General features: G+C 29.2%; 1 protein-coding gene across 12 annotated transcripts in view; it reads left to right on the forward strand.

The window, feature by feature from the left end:
• The window catches only part of Treh (Trehalase), a 117,826-nt gene extending 95,862 nt beyond the window's left edge, over positions 1-21,964 (forward strand). For 11 of the 12 annotated variants that reach the window (XM_089218039.1, XM_089218037.1, XM_089218042.1 and 8 more), the window contains 3 exons: positions 2,985-3,538; positions 3,957-4,231; positions 17,268-21,964. In XM_089218039.1, coding sequence (XP_089074165.1) covers positions 2,985-3,538; positions 3,957-4,231; positions 17,268-17,373 — 935 coding nt within the window. In that variant the 3' untranslated portion in view covers positions 17,374-21,964. Of the gene's footprint in view, positions 1-2,984; positions 3,539-3,956; positions 4,237-9,849; positions 13,588-17,267 lie in introns of those variants that run through there. The other variant, XM_089218047.1, reaches the window with a different exon arrangement.
• Positions 21,965-22,299: the final 335 nt, after the last annotated feature.

A 22,299-nucleotide genomic window follows, 5' to 3' on the forward strand; every position in this document is an offset into this window, starting at 1 on the left:
AATTTATAATTTAAATACTTTTATATGAATATAAATACCTATTTAAACTTAGTACTATAAATAGAAATCTAAAACCATTTTTTATCATATTTTTTGTATAAGTACTATTGTTTATACATTGTATATTGTTACATTAAATTATAAATTATATACCTTTAAAAAATTGTCAAAACGCTTTTTAATACTCTGTATTGATGTATTATCGCATACGGTATAAATTATATAATACCTACCTACACTATTATAAAAAATATCTTGAATATTATGAATTTTGAAACAAAATATTTACTTTTCAGTCTTCGCGAGAAAGATAATATTTAATCTAACGATTGATGTGTAAATGATTTTTCTTACTTCGTCAAAAATGTACTAATGGAAAAAATATAAATTTAAATGTTCGTTAATAATTTAATTTATACTATTTCAAAAAAATATTAAAACAGCGCTCATTTAATAAATTTTATTAATTATCATTAAATCAAATATCTATTAATTTTAGATTCTGTGTATTGATTTCAATAACTATTGTTACGACTTAATTGTAGATTACAAAATGTTGAAATGTACTTTACATTTTGAAAATACACTAGCTATAATACTAATAAATGGTAGATATTAGTTGCAAGTATATCATAAAATACATATAGGTACTTATTTTACTTCTGAAAGATCTGTAGTATCTAAAAAATGGGAGTGAATTATATATAAATTCATGTAAATTACAAATTAAGTTTGAATACAAATTAATAAAATATATATATTTTTTTTAAATATGCGCATCATAAAATTAAAGCAAATAAATTTTATAAATTATCATGACCTTGAAAATATGCTACTCTATATACATGTTCAATTAATGCTTGCATTGTTGGTCAACAATTAAATCAGGACTAGGTTCATTGTTGGATTATTTTTGTTAACGTAGGTATAGGCAAGTTTATTACATCAAAATGTATTTGTGTTGCTCCTATAGAAAAATTGTATCCTTTTAGGACTATTTAAAATTAAAACGAAATTGAAAGTACCTACATTGACTTAGTATAGAACTACGTTTGAGGGATTAATATTTCAATGAAATTAAGAGCTATCGTAATTAACTAGATATTTAAATTTATAATACCAGAATATTAAAGGTCATTTTTACAATAATTGTTAGATACACGATTTGATCATAGTTTTTATACAAATTAAAATTTGGTATATAAAGTAAATATTTCTAAACCATTTCTAAGTGTGTTGTATAGTCGTGTATACCACATATTATAATAATGTCTTGCGAATAAGACTAAATAACTAACAATTATACGTCACCCTGTGTACCTACATTATACTATATAAATGATGTGCACCTAAAATGTATCATCTTGTTAATTATTTTATGTTTTGCTAAAAATATGAGCATTACAATTAATGTGAGACATGATTGTTTTTATTTTATTTTATTTTTATCTACTAAACTTAATTATAACTCGAATTTGCTTTGATGGTGCTTACGATATTTCAATAAATAGAATTTAATCACTTCAGGTATGTTCGAAATAATTTACGATTTTTATAATCCTCCCATCGAAAATAATTTTAATTTAATTCCTATTATTATTATTTACTATGTTTTATTTAATCGGTTTCAAAAAAGAACAATAAGAGTAACTGAGATAATAGAGAGTAATAAAAATAATAATAAAACAAATATATAGATATAATAGAGCGCAGAAGCCTCCCAGTGGAGGTACTACAGTAAAAAAAAACATGAATATTAAGATTGAATTAGTTTGTCTGTAGATTTCTACACCACTTGCGCTTTAGCCGTTTGGGAGGATTTCCAGGGATAGTCAAGAAAGATATATCATGCACGAGTGGGTTTCTGTACCTAGTTTAAGAGGCGGTTATGGAATCTTTTGTAGTGTGTTTTAGCCGTCTGCAACAAAGGTTATGTAGAGGTCGTGATGGATTGGAAACGTATAATAAGGTGCTTTAGTGATTTGTCTTAAAGTTTTGAATTGATAGGTTTGTATTCTATTGATGTTAGTAGGTTTTCCTGACTCTCAGAACTGTATACCATAGACCCATATTGGTTTAAATAAAATTTTGTACATAAAGAGCTTGTTGTTCAGAGGAATATGTTTAGAGGTCAGTAGGTGTTGTAGTCTACGGCTACGATCATTGAGCGTAAAACGTTTGGAGCGTATATGAGAAGCCCATGTAAGCCGGCGCTCTAGGGTTAGTCAAAGATATTTGACGTTTTTAGAGTAGGGTAGATGTTGATTATTGAAGAATAGTTGTGGATAGTCTCTGGGGCGTAGTGTGATGGCAGAGTAGAGCGATTTCGTTTAGTTTAATTTCAGGCCCCATTCTGTGTACCATGAGGCTAGTAGGTCAAGATAAGTTTGCATAAAAGAGGCAGCTATGTCTGGGTCAAAGTGGAATGCAAGTAGTGATTTGCCGTCCAAAAATTCGGCTACTATTGTGTTTTGAGTTGTGAGTTGGTCCGCGGTGTAGATGTTAAAAAGGAATGGTGCAATAACTGCACCTTACTGGACACCGGCTTTTATTTTAGAAATATTTGAAAAAGTTGTTCCTGAGCGCACAGAAAAGTGGCGATTACTAAAATATGATTTTATAAGTAAAAATAAGTATGGGAAGGGGGGGGGAAATTGCTTTAATATTTTGGAGGAGCCCTTGGTGTCAAACTCGATCAAATACCTGTTTAATGTTCAAGAAGACTCCTATATATGCATATGAGCTTTTCTTACTTATTATTTTGATCTGCCAAGTATTTCGATTTATTTGACAGATAAATAATATAATAAAATTAAAATAATGTTGAAATTTAATACATTGATGGAAAAATGTATTAAATACAATTTTCTCAATTGTATTACTCAGTAAATGAGTAAAAGCTGCACTTTATCGGATAATATTGTAATAGACTAGTATGCGCGAAAACGTTGCACATAATAGCTAATTTCATTGTATGATTGCAGGAAATCTGACCAACTTGAAAACACGGTTCATCATTCCGGTGGACTTGAACGCTATAGTGTATTGGAATGCCAAGATATTAAGTGATTTCTACCGAGAGCTGAATGTGTCTGACAAGGCACTGAAGTACGAAAACATCGCCAATAAATGGATAGAAGCAGTGACGGCGGTTCTATGGCACGAGGAAGTAGGTGCATGGTTGGACTACGACATGCTGAACGAAATCAAGCGTGATTATTTTTACCCAACCAACATATCACCTCTATGGACTGGCTGTTATGACCCAAAAAAAACCGAAGACTTTGTGTCCCGGACGCTTAAGTACTTGGAAAAGACACAAATAATGAACAACCTGGGGGGCATACCAACTACCCTGGAGCATTCCGGTGAACAATGGGACTACCCGAATGCATGGCCCCCACTCCAGTACATAATGGTCATGTCACTAGACAACTCAGGCGATAACTGGGCGCAGGACTTGGCGTTCGAAATAGCTGAAAGATGGATGAGATCCAACTACAAAGCATACAACGAGACCAACGCCATGTATGAAAAAGTAAGTCCTGGTTGATTTGAGTGAGGTAAAAAATTTATCAGGTTGACAGTTGAGGGGATACTGTTCAGTGTAAAAAAAAAATATTATAAATATTTAACCATACATTTTACTAAAGCCTTTTTAATTATGATTTGATCATTATTATTCAAAACGATTGTTACCATGATAAAGGTATACATCGTAAGGTTATTTAAAACAAATCTTTAAAATAGCTATAAAAATAACATTAGGAACACATCAATTAGCCTGCTAGTAAATTATTAAGAATTGTGTTGGTGGTGACGGGTTTCATGTAAGACGTGGATACAGTAATTTTTATTTTAATACACACAACTATATCTGTAGACTTATTTCTGCTCTCTCAATGAATTATCTTTTCGTCGATTATCGGTGTACTCATACATGACGTGTTTGACAGTACGATGCGACCGTACCCGGAGGTCACGGCAGTGGGGGTGAATATGAGGTGCAGCTAGGTTTTGGCTGGACCAATGGCATAATCTTGGAGTTCCTTCAGAAGTACGGATCCAGGGTTACAGCTGAGGACAAATTCATCGAGGCGCCGCAGACCAGCGCCAACATAGGCTCCAGCTCAAGCAGTACTGACTACAACACCAAGACCGTGTCTTCGGCGACACAAGTCATGACTGCCACACTTGCAATACTGGCCACGATATCGGCCGGATGCATAGGGTGAGGTGAGTGTCATTTCTATTTTTTTGAACCTATTTTTACTTCCTAAAAAGTCTAAGTTAAAAAAGCGCGTGAAAAACAAAACATATCATTATTGAAAAATCATCACACTAATTTTCTTTCTTTACATTCAAAATATAAAAATCATTTCAAAAGTAATCACACCATCGCTTCCACAATAATTCAGAGTTCTACAGAAAAATTTCAACTTAATTTTTTGAATTACAAGTTTTAAAAATTGCTTAATAGGACATTACATCAGCGTTTGTTATATTTGTCTATATCTTACAAACGTAACAAATTTTATTAGGGGTCGCCAATAATTTTACACCAAATGAAAAAGTAAATTTATATTATAAATTTACATAATCTTGGTAGGAATGGGGGTTGTATTATTAAATAAATAATTTTGGGGGGTCGTAGATCAAAAAAGGTTGCGCACTACTGCAGTAGATCACAGGATGCATGATGGTTTTACTTGGTATGATATATGGGCGTAATTAAGGGGGATGAAGGAGATAGATCCTTAGACAGATAGAACCCACCAAATTTTTTATTTTACTGCTAACATTTTATATTTAGTAGGGAAGGCTACTATATGAGGCTTACAGATTTCCCTAAAAACATATTCCCCCTAAATCAAATTCTTAATTACGCCACTGGTTTGATGGCATATATTATGATCATTAAATAGTAAATACTGAATTGCGAGTAGGTTTAGATTATAAATATGGGAGTGTAATGGATTTTTTTTTGATTTTTCATAAAATATGTACTTTTTTTTTTACAGATAATATTTTGACATTTTAATCGTCTATAACTTTAGAAAATTTTAAAATTTTAAAAAATGTTTCTCTTCAAGACTTGATAAGTAGCATCAACTTAAAACTTTAAAATGTATTAATAATAAACGAGCTATTCATTAATGTTAGAATAGGCAGTTTAATTACTTAAATTTTTGCTTAAAAAAATCAAATCAAACTATCAAAAAGTAATATTTAAAAGAGATTATATCATAATATTTATAGGAACCATAAAAGTGTGATTCCCGTGAAACATGTAGGCAGTTTTCATTCGATAAATATAAACTATACATACGTTAGCCGGCTAGCAAAATAATTAAAATTAATCGTTTATAATTAATATTATTATTATTTTATAATAATAAATGTGTTCACTCGCCAGATAAGGTGTGTCAAATGTCATCAATATGATTTAATGAATTTTACGGTATATTATTTCATCAGCTTATTATAATAACTATTATATAGTATATATTACTACTATGATTAATAATTATGTCTACTTTGCAGCTATATTCTATAGTAATCATTATAGAAGCGGTTGTATATACGATCACAATGGTTTTACTTTTTCTACGTAGGTAATTTTTCTTCAACCGCTTACCCATTTTACGTCAAACGTGAAACGAAACAATGTCTTATCGTTATCAACAGCTGTTATATTATTAATAGTTCACTAATATTATGCTATACACTATAGGCGCACATTAAGTCTTAAACTTGGGAGTGGTAAAATCTTTTACCTCAAAGTGACTAGTGGGAGATTTTGCTCTCCACACACCACCTATACGGTTTCCGGGTTACACTTACTATTTCAAATAAATTACTACATAACTACATTAAAATTCTCAAATTAATGAATCTGATTTTCAATATATCCTATAACTGATTATTATAATATTATTAAATGAACAAGTGTTGAAATTAGGGTTGTCTACATTTTCACTACTTTCATCATTTTTTTATTTTTTTTATTTTACCCAATTTAAATGTACAGGAAACATTGAAACAAGTAATGTAATGTGAATAATATAAAATATTGCATTTATTACTTGACATTGAATTAATAAATTGTTGGTATTTATGCAGAACAATGGAAATAATAATAAAATAAAATAATTTAATATCAGTGAAGTTGTCACTGAATCAAAAACATCATATTAAAAAACTACTAACTAAGAATAGATGGCTGAACATTTCTATACTATCAAACTAAATAATTTTAGTTTATATCATTATTTTCATATCAATAAATCATCATTCCGATAGACATTGCAGTATACGAAAACAACATTTTTAGTAAAAATTATTGCATTACCAATATAAACTGGAAATTATTCATTCTAAATGCAAAATTACACTTAAAACAAAATGATTTAATTCAAAAAAATTTGGGGGTGCTAATTTAAGACTTAGGGGTGCTAAGCACCCCCTGGCACCCCCGTAGGTGTGCCAATGTATACACACCGGTTATTATAGGAGGCGTTCAAAAGTAACTTATGTGAATAATTGTTGATATTTTTCACACAGATTAAACTACAGACATTAAATAGGTATTTTTAATACAGTTTGGACACTTACAAAATAAGAATAAAAGTTTTGAAAATAAAATGTATCGTAATACGTCAAAGGCTGAATAATACTTGCAATTTCTCTCTAAAATATCCATAATTTATATAAATTATTTTTTTTAAATTGACCCATTTTAAAATTGAATTTTCCAACAATATTCTTTTTTGGCATTGTCTCTTCTTTCACTAAGATTAGGTATTAATTCATATTTTGCTATAGTAGGCAATACGTATACATCAAAGATAATAATATCTAATAAAGGGTGAAAGGGTGAAAATTTGTTGCCACAAATTTATTAACGCAGCTCCCATATTAACGTTTCGCGATTTGACCGGCATTCACAAGCCATGCGCTCTGATATTTTTAATTTTGAGTTCGATAGTAGGTCAATCGTACAAATATTAAAGGCAGCTTTGCTCTGTTTAACGTAAATTTGCACGTTAATTAAAGTTACACGTTTGTAAAGTAGAATTTAGCGACAACACACGGTTGTAGCGTTCTATTAAATTTGTTCTAATATAAAATCAGCAATTATAGTTCGTACAACGTTTACACAATCATAATTCATAATAATGACAATATTTCAGACGCGCTCTACGGCACTAATTGGTACACTCGTACGCATTAAGTACTTTAGGTACCTAAAAATATTTTGTTGTATTATACATACTGCGATTAAAACGTGTTTGTAATATATGGCTATAAGATAGCGCAGTATCGAAATGAGCACGTGCAATGGTACAAAACTAAAATATTATTGTCAAAGTACGTTTTCCCGCCGCAGCCGCTATTTGAGTATAGGTACTATAAGTAGGCATTGTCAGTGTAGCTAGATTTTTACATGTTCATGACTTTCGTGATTTTATGTTGTTTCCTCTACAAAATACAAACAATAAGTACCAAAATGTCTTATACCCATACATATAATATACATACACCTATGGCTAATGGCTTATAATATTATTTTTTTTAGTTATTTTGATAAAAGATATTTTGGTATAGAGCTGAATTACATCGAATAATAGCCCTTTAAAATATAATTCACCTCTTAAAAATTGTTTTTCATCAACTAAATAAGTACATACCCATTACCCAATGTGGCACTGTCTATGTATTAATACAATAACAGAAATAATGATAAAACACGTTTTTCAGAATATATATTTTAAAAAAAACATTCGTTGATCATTAAATAGATAATAAGTTTTTTATCATTGTGCTTTAAACAAAAATATATTAATATTATAATATTAGGTAGGTACCATTAATGCAATTTTGCTAAAATTAAATTCTTTCTATTTATATTAGTCACAAATAATAAAATTATGTACAGGATACGTCAATCATGCTCACCCCTATTTTTTTATTAAGTGATGAATTTATTCAAATTCCGACTTTTGAAATTTTGAAATATAATTAAATACCATTTTTTTCAAATTATCCTCTAAATAATTTACAGTAGAAATGAGAGAACTTAAATAAAAAAACGAGTTTGTATCTCCACCACAGGACACTCCGTTAGTTAAGTAGGTAGTATAAACTATAAACATATCTCAAGACTTCAAAAATATGTTGTTAAAGAATATTTAAAAATTATAATTATCAGATTTTGAATATGAATTAAAGGGTGGGAACACTTAGTGAATCGCTCTGTATAATTTTATTGATTGTTTCAAATACCTACCAATGTACGGCAATACACGAACGTTCATCTGTCAATACAACATGCATTGCATTATTGTAATCGCTTGTCATAAGACATTAAATTCTGCTGAGCCTTATAAATTACGTATGTTTATAGTGTTTATACGTAAATTATGTTTGTTCATGACATTTTCTTAAAATAAATATATAAATAATTTTATTCTTTCATGTTTCATTATTATTTTTTATAAGAGATATTTTAAAGTCAAACGTGTATAATTCAAAACTTTATTAACTTGAAATTGTCCATACCACGACATTTTTTTCCAGTCCATATAATTTTCTATTAAAAAAAAAAATAAAAACGCATATTTAATCCAAAAGTCTCGACGTTTATATTTCATTAAGATCGGTCTGTAACAGGTTTATGTACTATAGTACCTAGTACCTTCTATCAGAAATAAATTCATTAAAGTTATTGTATACGATTACAAATTTATCTTACTGTAAGTTAATCACTCACTTATCAACTCGTTATATACTCACTTTTTCAGCACTTGATAAATTTGAACAATTACTGCACAATAACATGCTATTGTAACAGCAACAATTGTAAAACAAAAATAACTCCTTTTATATTAAAATATCAAATATATAAATAAGGTGATACTAATAATATATTATAAATATAGTGTTCAAATTTAGTTGGGTAAGTTTTAGAGCATTTATGGCAGGTAGACTATATACATAGCCACATAGGCATTTACTTACTGCTGTTTCACACGTCGTTTACAGCTCGGAAAAAATAAGCAATTTCATAATAAATAAAATGATAACGAACAACGCCCGAAATGACATACTCGCGTATGACATTATATACAATTTAATTTGACTACAACATCGTTGTTTAATAATAATGGTGCACATTTCTTAGGTAGAATAAAACACTAAACTTTCATTATTACTCATTCAATTGGTATAATGATTACAATAGTGATATTAAAATTTAATGAAATAATTTTAATTTATAAACGAATTTATTATATATATATATATATTGCATACAATATCGATTATTATATGCCAGGCAATGCCAAAACTATGTATTTAATTACGGGGGTCTAAACATATTTTACGCAGCCCAGTTAAAATATAATTCTGAAATAAGTACCTAAACAGTTTAATAAACATAAAGGTACCTATCAAAAATGCCCAGTCGGGTCATAGATCCTACAATAAATTAGTAAGTTAAAAATAATATTTATGATTCATAACAATATACAATATTTAAAATCAACCCATCATTAGCTCAGTATGACTGAATGGCTCCATAATTTGGTAGCACCCCCAGCACCTCCGAGTATTTTTAGGACTTTCATTAAGTGATCAATTCATTCAAATAAATAATTAGATAAATATATACTTATATAATATATATTATGTCTGTATATTTTTTTCTAGGGAAATAGAAAAAAAAAATTTGTGCTACCTATATTTTTAAGCATTTTTATAGGCATTGTTATTTATTTATTTTTTAGAATGGTAATTTTTTAAACTAAACCAACTAATTGATTTTTTTGTGTATTTTCTTTGTTTCAGATGTTTACAAGTTAAATTATGTAGTTAAATTATAAGAACATTCCCTTATGAAAAGTCGGAAGGATCTCTTAATTATCAGGTCAGACGTATTTAACAAAGAGGTTTACTTAGTTGATCATTAGTTTCTTTATTTGTGCTATCACATTAGCCTAATTATTGTTTTTTTTTTTTTGTACATGTGAGTTAGTGTTATGCTTTAATTTATTGGCACATGCAAGTTTTATATGGTCAAAAAAAGTAAAATAATTTACATCTAAAAAAACATTACCGAGCAATACGGAAAGACCAACTTTGAATGGATAGTAGTAGATCAAAAAGTAGATCCTAAAGTTTAAATCTGAACTTACTAGTGGTTTTATCATGATAATAATAATATTTTAAATATTAACTATTATTAATTAATGGAGTTTAAGTTCCTTCGAGCAATCATATTTCTGTGAATTCAACCAAATCGATTATAGAGTTGTTTGCACAGTAGAATATTTGCTTGACATTTTAATTGAAAAATAAAGCAAAGTGATGTAATACGTTAAGGTTTTATAAATTATAAAATATAGATTAACACGTTTTAGTGAGATTTAAACGAAAAACAAATTGCGCGCCTAACTCAGTCTAATGAGTAACAAAATGTGTACATGCCTCGTATAGTCGGTTTATAATTTTATATGTTTCATTCTCTTTTTTTTAATTTATCGTCATTTTTTCAAATTATTTTTAATTTCTGAAATGTCCATGACATTTGCCTCTTATGATATATACATACATTTTTAAATAATATATTAAATATTTAGGTATACTTTTATCGTAAATTCGTTCTAATCACTCATTTAGAAAAATACATATAACTTATAAATATCAATGTTATGTGGTATCGTAAATATACCTATCTGTGCTTTTTTAAAATTGTTATTTCATGGTAGGTAATATTCATAATATTTTTATGCATAAATTGACATATTTTAATATTTATTTATTTATTTTCTATTATATACTTGGCGTAAATTAATGTTAATTTTCATAAATTGAATGATATTGTTAATAACGTTTAAAGAAAAATAAGGTTCTTCGTTTGAATGTTAAAATATTATATACTTCACGTGTTATATAACCGTATCCATTACACAATGGTTGTCTCAATAAACTACATAATTTTTCATAACGACAACAATAATATATATATATATATATATATATATATATATATTTTACAATAAATTTATAATTATTTCGAATGTGATAAATAGGTATAAACTCGTAATACTCATAAGTTAATGCCATCGTAACATTTCACACACATTCCATAATTTATGTTATAAATTATAATAGAGGTATCTGTTTCTTAATTTCCGCGTGAACGATGTAATATTTGTTAATAAAAAAAAGAATTGGTGCTGTGTAAGACTATATCGAAATAATTGGCTCAAGTTAATTTTTATTGTTGTATAATTATTTTGTTTTGTTTTTAACATAAAATTTCTAGTGCAAATAGGGTTTTGGTTCGAAATAATTATACCACTTCCAAGTAGTTCCTATATAGTAGAATCCTAGTAATTTTAACACAATAATATTAACCAATAAATCGTCATTAACATTTTAACTCTGTTTTTAACATACATACATATATATATATATACATTTCACACAAAATATATACAAATATTATACACATTGTATGTATTTCATGGGTTATTTTTCACTTTCGCAATGCAATCGAATCTAGTCAATCGTCAATCATTTATAAAAACATTAAAAAAATACAGGTATAATTACTCATTTAAATTTATAATATTCATACAATCATCCAATAAACCTGTATACTTCATTTGAGTACAATAAGACGTACTACCGCTCACCAATACGAAATAAAGAGTGGGAGAGAAGGAATTGTTTAAAATTCGAGTGCAGCGGAAAGGGAAAAATAATCTAAATTTTCGGACTTTTTATACGAAGGAAAAAAGTTAAATTTTTTTATAACACACATACCGATTTCATAATGTCCGGCTTAATGGCAGTTGTTTTATGCATACATACACACACACGCAACAAGAACGATCCATGATTGTATAGAAAGCAGCTTGATTATAAAAAAACCCTCTCCTTTCGCTTAATTCGAGTTATTATAATGTAATTATTTTTTTAAATTGTTTTTGTAGTGACGTTGAAAGTTCATAAATTTTCAATTATACATTTAATAATACATTTAATTTAAATTTTCGTCACAGTTTATTTATTTATTTATTTATTTACTAGTATAATTTTTTCAACAAACACACACAGTCACAGACAAACTTACATACATTTATATATACTGAGTACAGATATGCACACATTCATACACTATATATATATATATATATATTATCTATGTATGTCTAATCTGTAGTTCAAAAGCAAAATAATACCGTTTTTATGTCACCTTCGCATAAATATTGTTTAATGCATTTGACCATATGACTTATCTTGCCGATTCGATATAATAATATACGATCGCAACGTAAGCCAATTAGCGGGAATTATATCATGTGCAATTATTCAATAATTTATTCTATCATATGTATATGTGTTATAAGACATTTTATTTATAAAAGAGAAAAATTAAATAGTAAACATTTTGCGCACCGATTTGTACCTGCTTGCTTTGTTACCATTTTTAATTTTAATTTAATAATAATATTATATGCATCAAAATTGTATGTATATATGTATTGTATAATATATTATCCATATATACATAATTGTATTATTTGCACTGTTATAGGCTTATATTTAGTTTGTTTTTAATAATTATTGTATGCTAAACATGTTCATTGATCATCTTTTAAAAGTGTACCTATCTAATCTAATATATTAGTAATTATAAAAATTATTATATTTTTATCGAAAGCCTGTATTTTATAACGTTTCGATTAGTATTTGTAAGAGTTGGCTTTTGATTGTTTTTTCCCTCTTGTTTCTCTACGATACTTGTATGATAATTATTATTACTATTATTATTTTTATTATTATTACTATTATTATTTCGCTACTATCATTATCCATTATGATTAAATAATTTAATTTAGTATTTATAATATATTAGAGAATGGATATACTTATTTATTTAACAATGTTGTACAAAACGCGATGTGATCACGTTGGTTCGGCTAGGTACCTAACCATTCATATTACATTATAATAATTATGTGCATTGCGCGCGCGCAATACATTGCAGTCGTTATATTCATATTATTATAGTGACATTTTAAAAATCCTAACAATATTGACGTATATTAATTCCTATTCGCCATTTGCTAATAGGTAATACGTATAAAGTACCTATACTACACATATTGTATTATTATTATTATTATTATTATTATTATTATTATTGTAATATGCTGTAACAACTAACAGCTATAATAACTGGCTACCGAACCAACCGTACGTCTCATCGTATTTTTTTTATTATTATTATATTACCGTTAACATTTTTTTTCTAGTAAAGTTTGTTGTGTTTTTTTTTCGTTTTCACCCATAACATGATAGTATATTATATATTATATTACCTATATTAATACTAATGCATTATACATAATTTATAGCGTAGTTTGGGCCGGCAATTGTTGTACGAATCCCTCGGAAACGTTGTCGGAGGTTTGTTTGTAGTCTCACAGTGACGTTTACCAAATAACTTGTATTGTATTATATAATAATATATGTATGTACATTGTACAAATACATATAATATTATTATTTGTATATTTATTTATTTTTTCATGTAACTCAATTCCAAATTCAAAATATTACATTTATACATAGGTATAAACGTATTGTACGTACTTCTACACTTGCATGTGTGAACTTATAAATTCAATGTTAATATTGTATCATTGAATTTATTCATGAGCACACATATTACTGGATGTTGTCTTTTAAAGGTACCTACTGGGCTGTGAATTTAGTGCTCTAAAAAATTGTAAGCATACATTTATAAACACTAAAAATTGGCCAATAGATAAGCTCTATAAAAATCCCAAAATGTATTAAAACATTAAAAACAGCAATAGGACATAAAAATGTATTTATATTTCAAACAAAAATTGAATAATATAAAAGAAAACATTGAATTAAAATAACATTAATATTAACAAATAATACAAATTACAACTTTTTTTTAAAAAGATCCTAGTTTTTTTGTCTATGCTGTGGTAGGAAAATATAATTTCGTATACTTTCTTATAACATATTTTTATTAAACTCAATTATTGCTTCTACAGAATAGCGAAAAAAACAAAGCATACAAATTCACAGCCCCGATTACATATGTATTTACTATTCTTACGAATGTGGACATCGGACGAAGAGTAATTAACATCATAATAATATCGTTTTTGACCATGTGTGTTGCATTACCAATCATCATGTTACGTTTGCCTAAGTAGTATAGTAATCTTGATCTCATAATATTATAATATTATTTAGCGCTTCGATCTCAAAAATATATTATGCCTACTAGTTGCAGAGTGCAAACGCATTCAGTAGTGTGTACCTACTGGGTATAATAGTATAATACATTGTGGTTGTATACAACAATAACAATAATATACCTATGATTCCTTTTAATAATAATATATACTTACCTACTTAGTTTTGTGCATGCTTAGTTGTCGGTGGGCAAGCACCGTTGTTGTTACGTATAGTTCAGGCTTAAATCATTCGCTGTTCACCATACACACATACATTACCGACATCATCTGCAGGTAATATAATAATAATTCATCTATAATATAAACCTATTACTAAATAATATTGTTTTATAGTTTTTAAATATTTTAATGAGGGTTGTATGCGTATTATTATTATTATTAGTATTTAAAATTGTATTACCTTCGGTGGAGCTGTGGCATTTTGCATAATGCCGTTTGTCAAATTGACAGAAATAAAAAAACACTCCCTGCACTGCGACCCCGAATAGGCGACCCCTACATCGCCATTTGAGACGGGATTTCGATCCCGATTCATTTATAATATTATGTTATTAGTTTTTGGAAAAATGTATTGCGACTAATCGATTAACAGAGAGAATAATGTATAGTATTTAATATTATTAAATTCGCCCAACCGTAAAAACAATTTCGCTGTTCTTGATTGACAATATTTTTTAGCTGACTAACAATGCGATTTACAGCGAACAACGATGAATAATTTTTTTCGTCCAACAGATAAGTCTAAAGAATCTTAATATGTAAGAAAGTGGTTTACTCTCGGCGAACATTTTCTATTGGTTGATTGTTATCATTGATAATGAACCTCGTGGTCGATTGATTGAGTCAAATTTTTTATAACCGCCATTTTTTTTACACGATAATTTAATTTAAATAATATGTAATCATGAAAATTATTTGTCCATTATTATTTATTATTCACATGGTTTTTTTGTACCATAATAATGTAATATCAGTATTCATATTTTGAATTTATATAGCTATGTATAATGAACAAATATAATATATTAAAGGTACTTACCTACCAATAGTTAGTACACCCATACGACATTTCCTATATTGGGTATGCATAATTGTTTAATATTTTATAAATTGGCTGATATATAACATCATACTGTATAATATATACTTTTTAATTTAAAAAAATGTGGGAATTGTTTGGACGATTAATGGCTGCTATAACACCAGTTGATCACTCTCTTATATGTTAATGGACTCTCTAGATAAATTGTTTGCACAATTATATTGTTGTGGACGTTAATTTATTATGTAGATGTCATTCGGTACTGCCGAATGGAGTCTGTGATTAAACCAAAGCGTTTTGTACGTTTCGCGTGTTAGACTGCCTGCAATATAATATTACTGCGATTTCTCTATGGCCTAGATGGAACGAGGGGGTCCAAAAATATATATTATATAGAGAAACACCGATCACAGCCGTCTGTAGACAATTTTCAAGATGACAATTACGTTCTGCAGCGTTATCGACCCACCTCCAGAGAACGTATGTGATAGTGTTCATACATCATGGGCGCCCATAGGTAACTTTTCAGGAGGGGGCAAAATAACAAAATTCTCAAGTTTTTCATTTTATGCTATCAATATCATGCTAATAGTTATTAAATTATAAGTTCATACAATTTTTCCAGGGGGACAAGTTCCTCGTCTCCCCCCCCCTCAATGGGCGCCCATGTGTTCTTATAATAGTGACGAAAACTGTTTAAAAGCACATCTCCGTACGTACGGGGTTAGATAAATACGTTCTACTCGGGAGCATTAATTAGTGTACCTTTGTATTAGGTACATACAAAATAAGATAGCCACGACAATATTTGTTATGTCTGAAAATTTCGCGTATTCTCGATAGTTGATTTTTTTTAACTTTAACGACTTGATATCGTAATGAAGAGAGTAACATACATAGCGCGATCAATCGAGAGCAATTTTTTTCGAGTAATTCTCAAAGAACAAAAATTTTAACTATAAAAAATAGAAAGATTTAAATAATACTACCCATCTGTTCACAAACGTGTTTATTTTCGAAATAACATGTGGAACAAAAACATCAGACTTTCTTGTGGCGTTCGCTCAAGTTGATTCGGTTATCATTTTACAATTACTCGCTATGTATTATTATATTTACGTACAGGCTATTCTATTGCGCTGCGCTAATATTGGTTTCAATTACCAAAACAAAACTTCCAATCGCCATCCATATTTATAGTAGGTGTTCAAACTCCTAAGTATTTTGTTTTCTGTCATTTTCCAAAATTGATGTTGCTATTATCATTTTTGAATGTATTAGTTATCATTGGAAATGACAGGGGATCCTTGTTAAAATACCAAATCGGGGGTTACATTTGCAGGAATCGGTCTCAATGGGTCATTTCTTAACATGGATATATTATCCAATAATTAATTAGGATATATCATCTGCGATGTCTCAATAAAGCGCACCCGAACCATATTATTACTATTATATATAGTATATCCCTGGCCACACGACCTACGATCGTCTGCAATGGTTTTATCTGTTTGTCAATTTGAATTTATAAATATATTAAAAACATTTTAAATTATTATTAATATTTAAAAATATCGAAGAAAATATAGGAGTGGAGTAAAATAGCTAATGGTACATAGTACAATGTTGTCGTGCTCTACTAGTGTACTCTACTCGTTAACAAACTAAAACGTTAATAATTAAAAGTTAAACCACGTTTTATTCAATGATTGATATCGAGAACAATGTGCTAAAATCAAATTCACTCGTTGACACAAAACCTACGCAGATGATCAGTACGGTGCACGATACGCATATTATGCATAAAATAATAATAATAATAATAATCTTGCAATACATAACATATTACGAGAGTATACTATCACACTCGATGGGTGTCTAATTTGCAGTTTTGTCTGTATATCTTTCAGGTTCGCGGTGTACAAGAAGCGGTACCAGCTTTATGCGTCTGACCGAGCCCTGTGCAAGAAAATGTGCGGCGGCTACACAGAGCTCAAAGACCTGACGAGCGACTAAACGCGCCGACGACCTATCGCACCGTCGTCCGTTCTTCGTCCGTTCATTGCTGCAGTCACTCCTCGTCGGAGTCGTCAGCTGACGCCACCAAAATAATAATAATAATATTATATTATTGTCCCCGTCCTCCATCGACCCCGTGCGAGGTGTACAAACTTCGCCCCCTCCACAAACACCCTGTATACAATATGATCCAAATATTACACACCATCACTCGTGGCAGGCTGCGATGATATTATTATATTATAATGCAACCACATAATATGTTAATAGTACGCCGCCGTAGTATTTGGCGTTTGGCTGACATATTTTTGATGTTGTTATATTATTATTATTATTATTATTATTAATATTATCATTATTTATTTATTAGTAGTATTTATAGTAGTTAATTAGTAGGGCTATTTTAGTACCTAACGAAAACGATACCGTTGACTTTGAACATAATAACGATTTACCGAGGTCGGCGGAAACGACACGAGTCATATTGTATAGATATTGTAGATATGACGACATTCGTTTATATATAATATAATATAGTTTGAAAGTATTCTCGTGTTCTGAAAGTACGAACTGTGCTTATCGTCGATTTTTTTTTTTTACATTTTTAAAACGCTACGCGCACCACTTACACTCGGATCGATGTCGAACAACAATATTCGACAGAATTTACCGGAATAGATTGAATACGATTGTCACGTGTCTGTTTCGCGTTCTGTTGTTGTACCTCCAATACAACATAATCACAATATATAGTAACTAATTTTAACCCACGAGGTTAGGTACACATTTGATTGCTTGTATTTCAAACGTGCGACTTGTAATTTATTTCAGCATAATTACATTTTCGAGACTTGCGATATGAGTATCTCACGAATATATTACTATCGCCTTGTTATGTTATAACGGTGATTTGATTGGTAACGACGTGAGTTAAATTCTGGATTTTTTCCCACATTTCTTTGTCGACTCAACCCGAAGCAATGACGGTGAACGTTCTGTCGGGCCACGTACGCTGTAATAATAATAGATAGGTATTTTGATTTTATTTATTAATAATTTACCACGCAAACGTGCGTTTTTCCTATTATTTATAAAAACTATCGAGTTTAATGTCGTTCATATAGAATTTTTGTTGTTGTAGAATATCGATAAACGAGGTATAGCTACATTGGTTGATAGGTACTATACGATCGATCAATTTTATTGTTATAATAGTTTAGAACACGACAAAATGTAATCATAATATTCAAATGCCTACACGCGCTTTAATGTTGGAAATATATAGGTAGGTGATATTGATTTAGCCTATTGATATGTGTCTGATCGTTTCATTTAATTAAAAATAGTACATTGTAAGGAAACAACTCCCTAGACATTTTAGTTGGACATCAATATAAATATTTTTAAATGAATACACTATTTTTCTTATACAATTACCAAGAGCTTTCTTTTAACCGTGAGGATATTAAGCAATTCGAGTAAGAATAACCATGATGATGTTGTGTCGTAGAACGATTAATTTTATTACTATTAACTACTACTCTCATCGCAGACGGAATATCGTTATTTTCAATATTGGTATACCTATAGATTGTTTATAAACTATAGGAACGAGAGATTTGAGTAAATGTATAGGTAAAATAATAACCGTTTTTCGGATTTAGCTGTGAAGCGATCATTCACAACTCACGACTAGGCAATTATCTTAACAACTTGGGCAAAAATGATTTATGTTATTAATTAATTTCCTTTTGCTTTTGGGTATTCTTAATACAATAATAATAATAATAATATAATTCAATAAATTATATTCGTGTATAATATGCTTCTTTTATCTCGAGTAGGTAGGTGTATAAATATATATATATATATATATTATAATCATTCCTAATAGTAAATATAGTAATAATTATAATGAAAAAGTTAATAATCAATATTTCGATACGCGCGATATACATAAGTATAAAGATATTTATGTACATCTTATTTTGACAGTCGAGATTTATTCGTAGAGTTTACTCTAATACCGTTTTTATACTTTAAAATATAAATATTTTTCAGAGAGTTTAAATTTGATTAAAATGTATGATTCGATATCCTTTAAAAACATCGAATCAAAACTTATTATTAAAAATGTCTAATAAAAAATAAAAATATATTATTGAAATGCTTCAAATATGTCAAAACTGATAGACCTTTCTATCGAGTTGGCAGTTTGCATTGGCTTTTAAATTTGATTCCATCGCCGTCAACTGTATGACAAAAAAAACTTTTTCGAACGGTGGTTAAATATAATTTCTATCGAATTCTGAGACATCGTATAAGGGGTAGTAAGTGAAAATGAGTATTGTGGTTTGATGGTACTTGATACACATCTTTTCGAGCAGTGACTACACACTTAATTGATGCAATAATGTGAACTGGATTTGCTGTGGTGGCTTCTGATTTTTATTTTTAATAATAGTGAAAAATTTAAGGAAAACATTTTTTTATCGCTTCTTTCATCATAAGAAATAGGTAGCTACATGGATTTTTTTCTGCGGTGCGTGTATGCTGGGGCTGAAAGGTTAATATGTATTTGAATGAATTATTAGTTATTAATTATTTTTCACCATGTTTTTCTTTGGATTTTAGTTTTAATATAAATATATATTAGGGGTCCTGGTGTGGCAGGCGGATGGCCACGGTCACACTGATGTCCAGTGTCACTAGCTCCTAGATGATAATGATCTCCCGACGTTTATCGACGAATCCTCGCCCCAAATAAATTCGTGTAGCATTAATTAACCGTAACCACCCCCCACACTCAATGACCCATGTTGCCAATGGTCTTTAAAATATACATAAACATATGCTGTAGAGTGTAGGTATATCGTCAACACAGTATAATTATATACTCTATAGGTATATGATTATTAAAATAATAACAGACTAGGTATACAAATTATAAAAACACGACATCGTGTAAAAACGTCTGCCTTTAATCAAATATAATAAGTAATGAATAGTGATCAAATTACATTTCACATTCAACAATTTTAAACAATATAATTATTACTATAAATAACGACTTATTATAGTATTATATTATTATAACGAAAAAATTTGGACGGTAGAAAATATTGGTTGTCATGCATTCGTAACCTAGGTATACTTTTCATAATATATCTTGTACTTTTTACTCATATTATGTAATTTTGGTGCTTTTGTAAATTGTAAGGCAGGATGATTAAACACAGAAAAATATCGTGCTGTAATGTACACCTATTGTTACCCACAAATGGCGCTCCTGTGGGTTCGACCCCTTTGCACTTCAATAAATAGGTGTAGACAAGAGGAACTATTTAAATCGCCTAAAAACTAAAAAAAGCAGCTATAGTTCAAAAGTCAATATTCGTAATAACTTTGATATTTGGAAACCGAAAATTGTACGAAACCATGAATCCCACACCAAAATCAAATTCCTCAGACGCGTAGCAAATGTTTACTATCTAGAATATTCAATATAATAATATTCGCGCGAGTATACGTCACTCAAATAACTGCAATTATCGCGTAGGCACAAAATGCATGTGCATATAATATTAAAACCTATTGTAATAAACATAATATTTTATTATCATAATAATGATTATATGTATTACGTGTTCAACCGCGGTCGGATATTTCGGAGTCATAATTTTTACTCTGATCTCATAGTATTCTCTCAGATTTAACGCAGGTACACAATAATATGAACTATTAACATATAAATTTGTATGACATATTTTTTTCGTTTGTAATAAAGCGCTTTACAAGTTATTTCGATACACAAAATACTATGTATTGCTGTAGCTGTAGGTACGTACCTATGAAATTTTTTTCGTTGGACAATCTTTTTACATCGCATGTACCTATATGGTATAATAACAATACTACAACAATAGGTATGATTATTATATATTATTATTATAGCTGCGACGTTTGCGAATATTTTCTGTTTTTCTTAAATTCTTACGATATATAGGTTTATTATGACTGATAGATGATTAGGACCGCATATTATAATATACTCGTATAGGAATAATATAACATTGTGAACCGCGCTGCTGTTTATTGTAAATTGTAATAATATATTTTATTTTTAACACGAGATTTTGTGAATCGTTACCCATAACGTGATGACCCGATGACCGTATCGGCAGTACCTACCTTATTGTGTATAAATTTATCATGTTAATTGTGATTGTGTTGATACTGCAGAGACGTGTGCTATATATTGAGCGCATACATTGTTATTTTGTTTTGTTGATTTTTGTCAGGTTCTCGAGTGCAATTATGTAAATGTGAGGTCTACCCTCTCGAAGCGTGATCGGCCGGCCGAGTCTTTCAAAAAAATAAAATAAAATTTATTCCTATATATTATATTAATTGTGTTGACAAACGCTGTGACGGGTAGACCACCCGTGTTATTATTATTATTATTATTATTATTACGATTTATATAGGAAGTATTATAATTATTAATTACTATTATTATAAGCCGGTGTAGCCCGCCGTAAATACCTATAGTGGCTATTTATGAAAATAAAAACATTTTAAAAAGAAATATTTCATTGTTATATTTTTGTTGTCATTATAATTGTTATAGTAATTAGTTTATTACCATTTTACTAGCTCATTGATATCTTCGGTTTGTTGTCAAATTCTTTATTTTAAAAACCGCGCGTTACATCCTGACATAAACGCTTGTTGGATTAGCAGAATTTTCGAATAATTGTTGTCCAATTCATAAGGTTCAGGTAATGTTTAATCCAAAAAAAACTATTCTTATACTAATTTTGTCTATTGAAATTAAAGCCAGTATATGATATAGCCCAATAGCCCCAATATATATTTTTTTAAATCATAATAAGGTGATTGATATGCTAACTACCGTCAGAT

The sequence above is a fragment of the Diuraphis noxia genome, unplaced genomic scaffold (genome assembly GCF_037042655.1).
Source record: "Diuraphis noxia isolate RWA-SAM2 unplaced genomic scaffold, SU_Dnox_SAM2 contig0001, whole genome shotgun sequence".
Lineage (NCBI taxonomy): Eukaryota > Metazoa > Arthropoda > Insecta > Hemiptera > Aphididae > Diuraphis > Diuraphis noxia.